Source organism: Saccopteryx bilineata, chromosome 2 (genome assembly GCF_036850765.1).
Source record: "Saccopteryx bilineata isolate mSacBil1 chromosome 2, mSacBil1_pri_phased_curated, whole genome shotgun sequence".
Classification (NCBI taxonomy): domain Eukaryota; kingdom Metazoa; phylum Chordata; class Mammalia; order Chiroptera; family Emballonuridae; genus Saccopteryx; species Saccopteryx bilineata.
In genome coordinates this window covers 284,275,632-284,287,849 of record NC_089491.1, presented here as the reverse complement: position 1 = coordinate 284,287,849, position 12,218 = coordinate 284,275,632, and the positions used below count along the sequence as shown (strand labels likewise).

Genomic DNA, 12,218 nt, shown 5'->3' with positions numbered 1-12,218 from the left:
GTCTGTTCCTGTATGTTCCCTGGCCAGGGATCAAACAGGCAACCTCTGTATATCTGGATGGCGCTCTAACCAACCAAGTTATCCGGCCAGGACTAATGTTTTTTAAATCCTAAATATTAAACTTAGAATTCAGAAGTAAGTTGAAGCTGATGTCATGGCTAACTGCAAAGATAGTCTGATATTAAATATTAATTGTTATAGGTTAGATAAGAAACCCCTCGTGATTATATCTGAAGATTCCAAAGGCATTTGAATAAAATCCAGTGTCCATGATAAATCAAAATCACTTAGAACAAAAATGTCATAGACACTTTTCAACATGATAGTTATATCTTTTTTTTTTCTTTTTAAGGTTTTGTGTATTGATTTTACAGAGAGAAGGGTGGGGGAATGAGAAGTATCAACTCATTGTTGCTTCACTTTAGTTGTTCATTGACTACTTCTCATATGTGCCTTGACCCGGCAAGACTGGGTTTTCAAACTGGCAACGCCAGTGTTCCAGGTCAGCACCCTATCCACTGCACCACCACAGGCCAGGTGATAATTATATCTGAAAGCCAGCATGATAGCCTCATGCTTAATTAGTAAATGTTAGATTCAGTCTCATTTTAAGAGTAAAGCAAAATTTCTACTGGTAAAACTATTATTTAATATTCTGGAAGTAGTAGCAAATGTATGTAAATGAGAGTTAAATAGCCTTAAAATTGTTACATGGAGCAGTTCAAGAAAAGTACAGGAGGCCCTGGCCGGTTGGCTCAGCGGTAGAGCGTCGGCCTGGCGTGCGGGGGACCCGGGTTCGATTTCCGGCCAGGGCACATAGGAGAAGCGCCCATTTGCTTCTCCACCCCCACCCCCTCCTTCCTCTCTGTCTCTCTCTTCCCCTCCCGCAGCCAAGGCTCCATTGGAGCAAAAATGGCCCGGGCGCTGGGGATGGCTCCTTGGCGTCTGCCCCAGGCGCTAGAGTGGCTCTGGTCGCGGCAGAGCGACGCCCCGGAGGGGCAGAGCATCGCCCCACTGGTGGGCAGAGCCTCGCCCCTGGTGGGCGTGCCGGGTGGATCCCGGTCGGGCACATGCGGGAGTCTGTCTGACTGTCTCTCCCCGTTTCCAGCTTCAGAAAAGTACAAAAAAGGAAAAAAAAAAAAAAAAAAGAAAGAAAGAAAAGTACAGGAAGCTAAAGAAATGAGAATTTAGTAAAGTGGCAAATCAAAAACTTAAATGAATTTGCTGTCAGATAAACCAGTAAAGCAAAATGAAAGATTCCTTTTGCATTAACAACAACAAAATGGCAAATATCAAATAATAAACTAATAAATATTCCATACTTATATGATTTTTTTTTTCCAGAGAGTCAGAGAGAGGGATAGACAGGGACAGACAGACAGGAACAGAGAGATGAGAAGCATCAATTATTAGTTTTTCGTTGCACGTTGCAACACCTTAATTGTTCATTGATTGCTTTCTCATATGTTCCTTGACTGCCGGCCTTCAGCAGAACAAGTAACCCCTTGCTCGAGCCAGCGAGCTTGGGCTCAAGCTGGTGAGCTTTTTGCTCAAACCAGATGAGCCCTCGCTCAAGCTGGCAACCTCAGGGTCTCGAACCTGGGTTTTCTGCATCCCAGTCTGATGCTCTATCCACTGCGCCACTGCCTGGTCAGGCAGTATCTATATGAATTGAATTAGAGACTAGCTTGGAACATAAGGAAAGAATTGGATAAATGAAGAATAGTTTTAGATAAGGCATTATAAAGGCTTTATTTTTTCTTAAACTAAACTCACTGAATTCCCAATTAGAATCATTACATGATGATTGTTAGGACCTAACAAAATCATTTTTTAGAAGAATATGCAAATAGTCAAGAAAATTCTGGAAAAAGAAGGGACTGGACTGATAACTAGACTAATAACTATTAGCCTGTACTCTGAGCTAAAATGAGTATAAAGGCTATGTTATTAGCATAGAAATAGGTTAATATAATAAAAAACCTAGAAAGTGTTCCTGATACATGTAAGAACTTAGCATGTAAGCTAAAAGGTGGTATTTCACCTCAATAATAAAAAAGATGATGAAATAACGGCTATCCATTTCAAAAATAATTAGAGCTGGTGGTTATCTTTACACTACAAAGAATTATAAATATCAGAGATTTAAATAGGTGTACTAGTTAATAATTTTGCAATGGGAAAGGGTTTTAGGAGAATGATAGCCCAGCATCCATAAAGGAGAAGACTGATAAATTTGATTCCATAAAAATTAAAAACCTAAAATTTGACCTAAACACCACTATTAAAAGACAGAAGGTTAGTGGGGAAATGAAAGACAAGGGCTGGTATCCCTAACATAGAATGAGCTCCTACAAATCTGCCAGAACGAAAGGAGAACCAGTAGATAGATGGAACATGGACATAATGAAGCAAATAGCAGAATGCTAATCACCAGTAAACTTGAACCTAGGTTCAACTTCACTGATTGCTAAAGAATGCAAGTAAAAACAAAACTTGGTGTTTTCGAACTATCAGCAAAGACTGATACTGCCTAGTGTTTGATGGACTACTGAAAAAAGAGACTTATCAGTAGGAGTGAGAATAGTTTTGGAGCATTAAAATAGTTTCTAATGCACATACATGAGATTTAAAATTCTACCTCCAGTTATCTCACACAAGGGTGCAAATATATGGACATAATTACCCATTACTATATTGTTTTAGTAGCAAATATTTAGAAATAACTTAAAATGTACTGACATAAAGGAATGGCCAAGGTTACGAAGTAGAGGAAAAATTACTCAGCAGTCATATAAGTAGAACCCTATTTCTAGAAACAATAATCTTATGTACCTAAGACCACTAAGGCCATGTATAGAGGAAAAATCTGTGATTTATATATCACACTGTTAACAGTGGTTACCCCTTATGTATAGATCCCCCCAGAAATTAGTCACATATGGGAAACATTTGATAAAATAACATTATTCTTCTGGGGTGTTTTGTTTGGTTTTTGAAATAGAGGAAGGAGATGGTGAGGGAAAGAGAAGTATCAGCTTGTTCCATTTAGTTGTGCATCCATTGATTGCTTCTCATACATGCCCTGACTGGGGCTCGAACTGGCAGCCTCAAAGTCGAGCTGACACCCTCTGGATTGAGCCAGCAACCTCGGTCTGCTGGCTCAATAAAGCTCTGGGACAATGCTTTATTTACTGTGCCACCGGCAGCGCAGTTTGATCTAGATATTTTAAGTGCACTAGATGGCCTAAGCAGTGGTGGCGCAGTGGATAGAGCATCAACCTGGGAAGCTGTGTACACTGGCGTTTTGTTTTATTCTTACTGTGTTACATGCATGGGCTCGTGGTACCCCATGGCCCTCGAGGAGAGCCCAAGGTAAAATTTTTTGGAAATATCTTCTACAGGTTTTTCTAACCCTCCTCTAGTAAGTTTTAGAAATAGAAATTTCAATAAAAATGACATATTAATACAAATATTAATTAGCATGATTTATGTTATAAATATGAGGAATGGTATACTTAATATACATAGAACATACATACAGGGGTGGGAAAAAGTAGGTTTATAGTTGTGAGTATGCAAAACAGCTTATTCTTGAATTATTATTAATTATTATGTTATTTTCCATGTGAACAACTGTAGACCTCCTTTGCCCACCCCTGTCACACATGCACCCGCATGTAGGGTCTCAAATAGCTAAGCCAGTGTTTGAAGAGAATTTCTAGAAAATAATGTACTTGGAATTTTTAACTTTTGTACCTATTTCTTAAATACGTTTGTGTTCATAGTTTTGCTTTTGTAACTGGTTTTGGTGTGTGCCTTCGCCCTTTGTATAGATTTCGTAAAATGAACAAACGCCTGGTCCCCAGAAGACCACTGAGCGCCTCTTTGGGTCAGTTGAATGAGGTGGGCTTGCCCTCCACAGCTGTTCTTCCAGATGAAGGTGCAGCCGAGCTGCCCAGCCGGAAGGCCCCCGCTCTGCCCAATGGGATTGTGTCAGCCGGGAGCACGGTCACGCAGCTCATTCCACGCGGGACAGACCCCAGCTTCGATTCCAGCCTCAAGCCCGGAAAGATGGACCATCTGAGCAGCAGTGCCCCCGGCTCCCCTCCCGACCTGTATGTCATTTTCCTAACGTCCTTTCAAGTGTCTTTGTAAATGAAAAAGAGGGAAGGAGGAATTAATCGATGTTTTTTTTAAACTTGGGGTTTTTTTTAGTCATTTTGTTGTTTTTTTATTTTTATTTCTTGTGTTTTAATGTTTAAGAAAGCTAGCACAAATGTTTATAAAAAAGTTAACAGGTGAAATAAGATCAGTGTTGTAAATTTTGTAGAAGAAATGACTATGGGGAAAAAAGCATTTTCGCAAATTGTGGCTTTTTTTTTTTTTTTACATTTAACAGTTTGTGTACATTTTGAGACCTTAAATTTGACTTGCAGCATTTTATTCTCATAGGCTAGAATCTGTCCCCAAGAGCATTTCTGCCTTACCTGTGAATCCACACCCTGTTCCGCCAAGGGGGCCAGCTGACCTGCCTCCTCTGCCCGTGGGCAAGCCCCCCCAGATGGTCCCCCGGGGCTCTCAGTTATACCCTGGCCAGGCTGACCTCTACTACCAGGATCCTCGTGGAGCTGCACCCCCGTTTGAACCAGCCCCGTATCAGCAGGGTAATGTTTTTTCCTTTACTGCCCTCACTTTTCCTAGGAGTTAGGTGAATGCTGCCAGGTATCATATTTGCCCTAGCCGCCTTAAGATAAGTATAATTTTTAATTCTTTGGAAAAAACAGATATGATCAACTAAATGGTATGAAGTAAATGAAGTAGCAAAGCTATAAAAGAAAATTGCTTTAACAACTAAAAGCAGTTGTATAGTAAATATGTTCATATGTTTAGGGAAATGACAAGTCACCCAAGTAGACAATGGAAATTTGCTAAGGCAGTGTATTTTCCTGACAAAATTTTCTTCAAGCATGAAAATGAATTTAATATTACAGTGGGTATAAATTAAATGCACATAGTATATTTTTCTCCCGTTCATTTATGACCTAATCTTTTTCTGGATCCTGTAATATATGAAAAATGTAGCATACCTATAGAGAGTTTATGGTGTAGAATCAGTATTAGTAAGACGAGAAGACTGTTTGTGTGAGCAGACATAACATACAGGCAGACCTCGGAGAAGTTCAGGTTCGATTTCAGATCACAGCAATAAAGCAAGTCACGAATTTTTTGGTTTCCTCGTATATATGTATAAAAGTTACATTTACACTATACTGTGGTCTGTTAATGTGTGTGATAGCATTATGTCTAAAAAATACTATACATCCCTTCATTAAGAAATAATTTATTGGTAAAAAGTGCTAACGAACATCTGAGCTTATCAGAAAAATGGCACTAATAGACTTGTTCCTCATAGGCTTGCCACAAACCTTTTTTTTTTTTTTTTTACAGAGAGAGAGAGTCAGAGAGAGGGATAGACAGGGACAGACAGACAGGAATGGAGAGATGAGAAGCATCGATCATTGGTTTTTCATTGCACATTGCAACACCTTAGTTGTTCATCGATTGCTTTCTCATACGTGCCTTGACCGCGGGCCTTCAGCAGACAGAGTAGCCCCTTGCTGGAGCCAGTGACCTTGGGTTCAAGCTGGTGGGCTTTTTGCTCAAACCAGATGAGCCCTCGCTCAAGCTGGCAACCTCGGGGTCACGAAACCCGGGTCCTCTGCATCCCAGTCCGATGCTCTATCCACTGCACCACTGCCTGGTCAGGCACCACAAACCTTCAATTTGTAAAAAATGCAGTTATTTGTGAGACGCAGTAAACTATGTGCAATCAAACGAGGTATGCCTGTAGATGTGTGTTAAAAGTTAGGTTGTTCAGTTGTGGTGGTGGAAATTAACTGTGAGACTCAGGAGATCATTGAGAGCCTAAGGAATTAAAGAAGCTTTACAATAGAATGCCCTAAATAGAGGTTTGGGAACAGAAAGAAAATTTACTACGGGATTGCAAAAATGAGACTAGAGTCAAACAGAGTGAGGGAACTATTGTTACTCCAGGTGTGAGTGTTTTGTTTTTTGGTTTTTTACAGAGACAGAGAGAGGGATAGACAGGGACAGACAGACAGGAACAGAGATGAGAAGCATCAATCATCATTTTTTCATTGCGACACCTTAGTTGTTCATTGATTGCTTTCTCATATGTGCCTTGACCGCGGGCCTTCAGCAGATCCAGTAAACCCTTGCTCAAGCCAGTGACCTTGGGTCCAAGCTGGTGAGCTTTGCTCAAATCAAATGAGCCCGCGATCAAGCTGACAACCTCGGGATCTCGAACCTGGGTCCTCCACATTCCAGTCCAACGCTCTATCCACTGCGCCACCGCCTGGTCAGGCCAGGTGTAAGTGTTGAGGTCTGATTTAGTATGGTAGGAAAGAAGAGGGATTTTAGAAAACAGACAAATGTGAAAAATAAGCCAGTTTTAATAATAATACTATATGAGAATGGAGAGAAGATGAGGTAGGAGCTCTGTCAGAAACAGTATAGTGCTATTATTTTTTAAACTGGGATAGATTAAAGGTGCTTTCCATTTCCTTTTCCCAAGTCTATGTTAATTTTGAATCAGAAATGTCTTCTCCGCTTTCAGAGAATAGATTTAAATTGGTACGTTATTAATACATGTGAAAATATGATAAAAATTGGTTTGACCATCCATTGCAGGAAGCACCCAACTACTTTTGTTCAAGTGACCTTAAATACAGTGTATCATTAGGGTTCAATGTTTGGGAGAAGGAGGTTTGATACAGGAAGTTTAGGTGTATATGAAATAAGCAGAAGGTGCTGGAAAAGCAGGCTTACATAGGCCTCCAGGAGTAAGGCCCAGAAGTAGCTGCCGAAAGACCTGGTTACAGTGAAGAAGCCATAAAAAGTGGAAACTGCCATCTTAACCACTAACTCCAGCATCACATCCCATGAGGCAGAAGTCTTTTTTGCCTTCCAGTGTTCACACTGTGTTAAGGTACCCCTGTGTAGATAAGCATAGGTGAGAACGTCTAAAGAAATGAGTGGAGTGTTAATTATCAAGTGTTGAAATATGCTAATAGACAAAGTCTTACCTGGAAAACAGACTGACTCATTGTTGCTTTGGTTGCTCTTCTGTGATGCACAGGTATGTACTACACTGCTCCGCAGTGTGTGTCCCGTTTTGCCCGGCCCCCACCGTCCGCTCCGGAGCCCGGTCCTCCCTACTTGGACCATTACCCACCCTACCTCCAAGATCGCATTGTCAGCTCTCAGTATGGCGCACAGCCACAGCAGTACTCACCCATGTACCCACCACACTATGACGGCCGTCGAGTATACCCTGCTCAGTCTTACCCAAGAGAGGAGATTTTCCGAGAAAGCCAGTTATCCATTGAGGTTCCGCCTGCAGTCCCATCCTATGTACCGGAATCCAGAGAACGATATCACCAGCAGGTGGAGGGCTACTACCCTGTGGCTCCTCATCCAGCTCAGATTAGACCTTCATACATCAGGGTACGCTGTATTTTTTTCTCATTATGTAGGTTTAATTTGATTATTGTTTAGCATGACTTATTTTTTTTAATAAGAAAGCATGTCCTTATTTTTCATCTTTTTATAATTTGGGTAGTTTTTTTTTAATTAAACTATTAAAGGGAAGAAAATTCCCACCCCACTCACTAATAGCCCTCAGTCTGAACTTGAGATGTTTTTATTAACAATTCTAGATCTATTTGGAAACCTCTGGCCAAGAAAAAGAGACTTAAATTGAGCTCTTTGGGAAATCCTTAGTATTTGGGGATAGGGGTTGTTTTCCTTTGTTTTTTGTTTTTTGTTTGTTTGTTTTTTAGAAACAGGGAGGCAGTCAGACAGACTTCCACATGCGCCCGACCGGGATCCACCCGGCACGCCCACCAGGGGGCATTGCTCTGCCCATCTGGGGCATTGCTCTGTTGCAACCAGAGCCATTGAGGGGAAGAGAGAGACAGAGAGGAAGGAGAGGGGTAGGGGTGGAGAAGCAGATGGGCGCCTCTCCTGTGTGCCCTGGCTGGGAATCAAACCCGGTACTCCTGCACGCCAGGCCGACGCTGTACTACTGAGCCAATCGGCTAGGGCCTGTTTTCCTTTGTTTTAAGTCATGGTATTTCCAAATGTTAAGATGAGTATACAAGCTAGTGCTTATGTAAAACATGTGCTAAGTAAATTAACATGTTCTGAAATTCTTTTCCAATGTGTACTGATGTCTGCACTTTCAGGAGCCTCCTTATAGCCGACTTCCTCCTCCTGCCCAACCCCATCCCAGTCTGGATGAGCTGCATCGGAGACGGAAGGAAATCATGGCCCAGCTGGAGGAAAGGAAGGTGATCTCTCCACCACCCTTTGCACCTTCACCAACACTGCCTCCTACCTTCCATCAGGAGGAAGTAAGCACGTCGTCTTTAGTCCCTGTTAGCCACTTTTCATATATCCATGGATGGTTATGTTTTATTGAAGTAATCTTTGCCTGTTATGAGGTTATGAAAATATTTCCCTATATTTTCTTCTGAAAGGTTTACTGTTTTATTTTCCATTTAGATCTACAGTCTGTCTAGCATTGATTTTTGTATTCCAGTATGTTAGGAGTCAAGATCCATTTTTTCCCCCAGAGGCAGTGGTCCCCAACCTTTTTTGGGCCACGGACCAGTTTAATGTCAAAAAATATTTTCACGGACCGGCCTGTAGGGTGGGACGGATAAATGTATCACGTGACCGAGACAAGTATCAAGAGTGAGTCTTAGACGGATGTAACAGAGGGAATCTGGTCATTTTTTAAAAATAAACATCGTTCAGACTTAAATATAAATAAAACGGAAATAATGTAAGTTATTTATTCTTTCTCTGCGGACCAGTACCAAATGGCCCATGGACCAGTACCGGTCCACGGCCTGGGTGTTGGGGACCACTGCCCAGAGGATATTTCATTGACCCAGTCCTTCCTTTCCCAGTGCCCTGTAGTCACCTTTATCATCATAATCAGGTCACCTTTGTCATGGTCAGGTGACTATATATTCTGTTGCACTGATACATTTCTGTGTTCTTACACCAACACCACAGTGTCTTAATGTAGTATTTTTTTTTTAATAGAGACAGAGAGAGTCAGGGAGAGCAATAGACAGGGACAGAACGACAGGAATGGAGAGATGAGAAGCATCAATCATTAGTTTTTCGTTGTGCATTGCGACACCTTAGTTGTTCTTGATTGCTTTCTCATATGTGCCTTGACCGCAGGCCTTCAGCAGACCGAGTAACCCCTCGCTCAAGCCAGCGACCGTGGGTCCAAGCTGGTGAGCTTTTGCTCAAACCAGATGAGCCCTTGTTCAAGCTGGCGACCTCGGGGTCTCAAACCTGGGTCCTCTGCATCCCAGTCCAACGCTGTATCCACTGCGCCACCGCCTGGTCAGGCTTAATGTAGTATTATAGTACATCTTAATATATGGGGATGTTTGTTTTCCAGTTTTGTTCTTCAAAGTTACCTTTGCTATTCTTGGTTCTTGAAATTTCCAGACACATTTCAGAGTCAGTGTTTTGTTATTCATGAAAATATCTGCTGCAGTTTTTATTAGGATTGCATTGACTATGGATCTGCACTGTCCATTTTGTAGTCACGAGCCACATGTGGCTATTGAGGGCTTAAAATGTGGCTGGTCCAAATTCACATGTGCTATAAGCATAAAATATACACTGTATCTGAAGATTTAGCACCCAAAAGTAAAATACTCCATTAATGCATTTCTGTTAATGACATGTTAAAATGATAATGCTTTGGATGTAGTAGCTTTAAAAATGTGTATTATTAAAATTCATTTCACCTGTTTATTTTTTAATGGAGCTACTAGAAATTTTTAAATTACATGTGTAGGTCTCATATTTCCATTAGAGTTGCTTTAGATCATCTGGGAAGAAGTGACATCGTCTCAGTATTGAGTCTCAAAGAACATGGTCTTTCCTCCAATTTTTTTTTTTTTTTTTTTTTGTATTTTTCTGAAATTGGAAACGGGGAGGCAGTCAGACAGACTCCCACATGCGCCCGACCGGCATCCACCCGGCATGCCCACCAGGGGGCGATGCTCTGCCCATATGGGGCATTGCTCTTTTGCAACCAGAGGCATTCTAGCACCTAAGGCAGAGGCCATAAAGCCATCCTCAGTGCCTGAGCCAGCTTTGCTCCAATGGAGCCTTGGCTGCGGGAGGGGAAGAGAGAGAGAGGAAGGAGAGGGGGAGGGGTGGAGAAGCAGATGGATGCCTCTCCTGTGTGCCCTGGCTGGGAATTGAACCCAGGACTCCTCCTGCACACCAGGCCGATGCTCTACTGCTGAGCCATCCGGCCAGGGCCTCCTCTCCAATTTTCAATTTCTCTCAATAATGTCATATATCATACAGTTTTCAGTATTATACATCTTTCATTAAAGCTATTCCTAGTTTAACTGATTTTTTAAGGTATTTTACATAGAATCCTTTTTGAAGTTTTCTTTTTTCTTTGTTATTTATTTATTTATTTTGTGACAGAGGCAGAGACAGAGAGAAAGACAGATAGGGACAGACAGACAGGAAGGGAGAGAGATGAGAAACATCAGTTCTTTCTTGCAGCACCTTAGTAGTTCATTGACTACTTTTTCACATGTGCCTTGACCAGGGGCTACAGCAGACAGAGTGACCCCTTGCTCAAACCAGTGACCTTGGGCAAGCTGGTGAGCCTTGCTCAAACCAGATGAGCCTGCACTCAAGCTGGCGACCTTGGGGTTTCAAACCTGGGTCCTCCACGGCCCAGTCTGATGCTCTATCTACTGCATCACCGCCTGGTCAGGCTCTCTCAGTTATTAATATAGACAAAATAGGTTTTTGTATATCTCCCCTTATATTCAGCAAATTTGCTAATCTTATTAATTTTAGTGCTTATTAGTGGATTCTTTTGGATTTTTTTTATCTTATTTTTATTAATTTTAATGAAGTGACATTGATAAATCAGGGTACATATGTTCCTTGAAAACATCTCCAGATTATTTTGACCTTTGATTATGCTGCATACCCCTCACTCAAAGTCAAATCATCCTCGGTCACCTTCTATCTGGTTTTCTTTGTGCCCCTCCCTCTCCTTCCTCGCCCCCTCCCCACCCCTCCACCCCACTCCCTGTTACCATCACATTCTTGTCCATGTCTCTGAGTCTCATTTTTATGTTCTATCTATGCATGGGTTCATATAGTTCTTAGTTTTTTCTGATTTACTTATTTTACTCCGTATAATGTTATCAAGGTCCATCCATGTTATTGTAAATGATCCGATGTTCTCATTTCTTATGGCTGAGTAGTATTCCATAGTATATATGTACCAAAGCTTTTTAATCCACTTGTCCTCTGACGGACACTTGGGCTGTTTCCAGATCTTCGCTATTGTGAACAATGCTGCTATAAACATGGGGGTGCATTTCTCCTTCTGGAACCATATTTGACAGTACATCTGATAAGGGGTTAATAACCGAAATTTATAAAGAACTTGTAAATCTCAACACCAGAAAGACAATCCAATCAAAAAATGGGCAAAAGATATGAATAGATACTTCTCCAAAGAGAATATACAGATGGCTAATAGGCATATGAAAAAAATGCTCAACATCACTAATCATTAGAGAAATGCAAATTAAAACCACAATGAGATATCACCTCACACCGGTTAGAATGGCGCTCATCAACAAAACAACACAGAATAAGTGCTGGTGAGGATGTGGAGAAAAGGGAACCCTCCTGCACTGCTGGTGGGAATGCAGACTGGTGCAGCCTCTGTGGAAAACAGTATGGAGATTCCTCAAAAAATTGAAAATCGAACTGCCTTTTGACCCAGCCATCCCACTTTTAGGAATATACCCCAAGGACACCATAGAACTGCTCCAGAAGGAGAAATGCACCCCCCTATAGTGAAGATCTTTTGAATTTTTGATGAACACAGTCATTTCCTCCGTGAATAAGGACCATTTTGGTTTTTTCTTTTCCTTTTTAATCTTTATTTCTCCCATTTTTTTCTTATCTTGTGATAGCTAGTCCTCCAAAATAGTGTTGAATAAAAGGGATGGAAAAAAGGTGGAATGATAGCTTATTTGACTTATTTGCAATCTTTTAGTAAATGGAGCTTTTAATATTTCACCATTATATTTGCTGTAGGTATTTTTGTA

At 41.3% G+C, this 12,218-nt stretch overlaps 1 protein-coding gene across 3 annotated transcripts in view; it reads left to right on the top strand.

Moving 5' to 3' along the window:
• Positions 1-12,218, top strand: part of RC3H1 (ring finger and CCCH-type domains 1) — an 89,359-nt gene that overhangs the window by 66,240 nt on the left and 10,901 nt on the right. For all 3 annotated transcript variants that reach the window (XM_066261193.1, XM_066261194.1, XM_066261192.1), the window contains exons 10-13: positions 3,837-4,118; positions 4,456-4,667; positions 7,163-7,530; positions 8,271-8,438. In XM_066261193.1, coding sequence (XP_066117290.1) covers positions 3,837-4,118; positions 4,456-4,667; positions 7,163-7,530; positions 8,271-8,438 — 1,030 coding nt within the window. The remainder of the gene's footprint in view (positions 1-3,836; positions 4,119-4,455; positions 4,668-7,162; positions 7,531-8,270; positions 8,439-12,218) is intronic.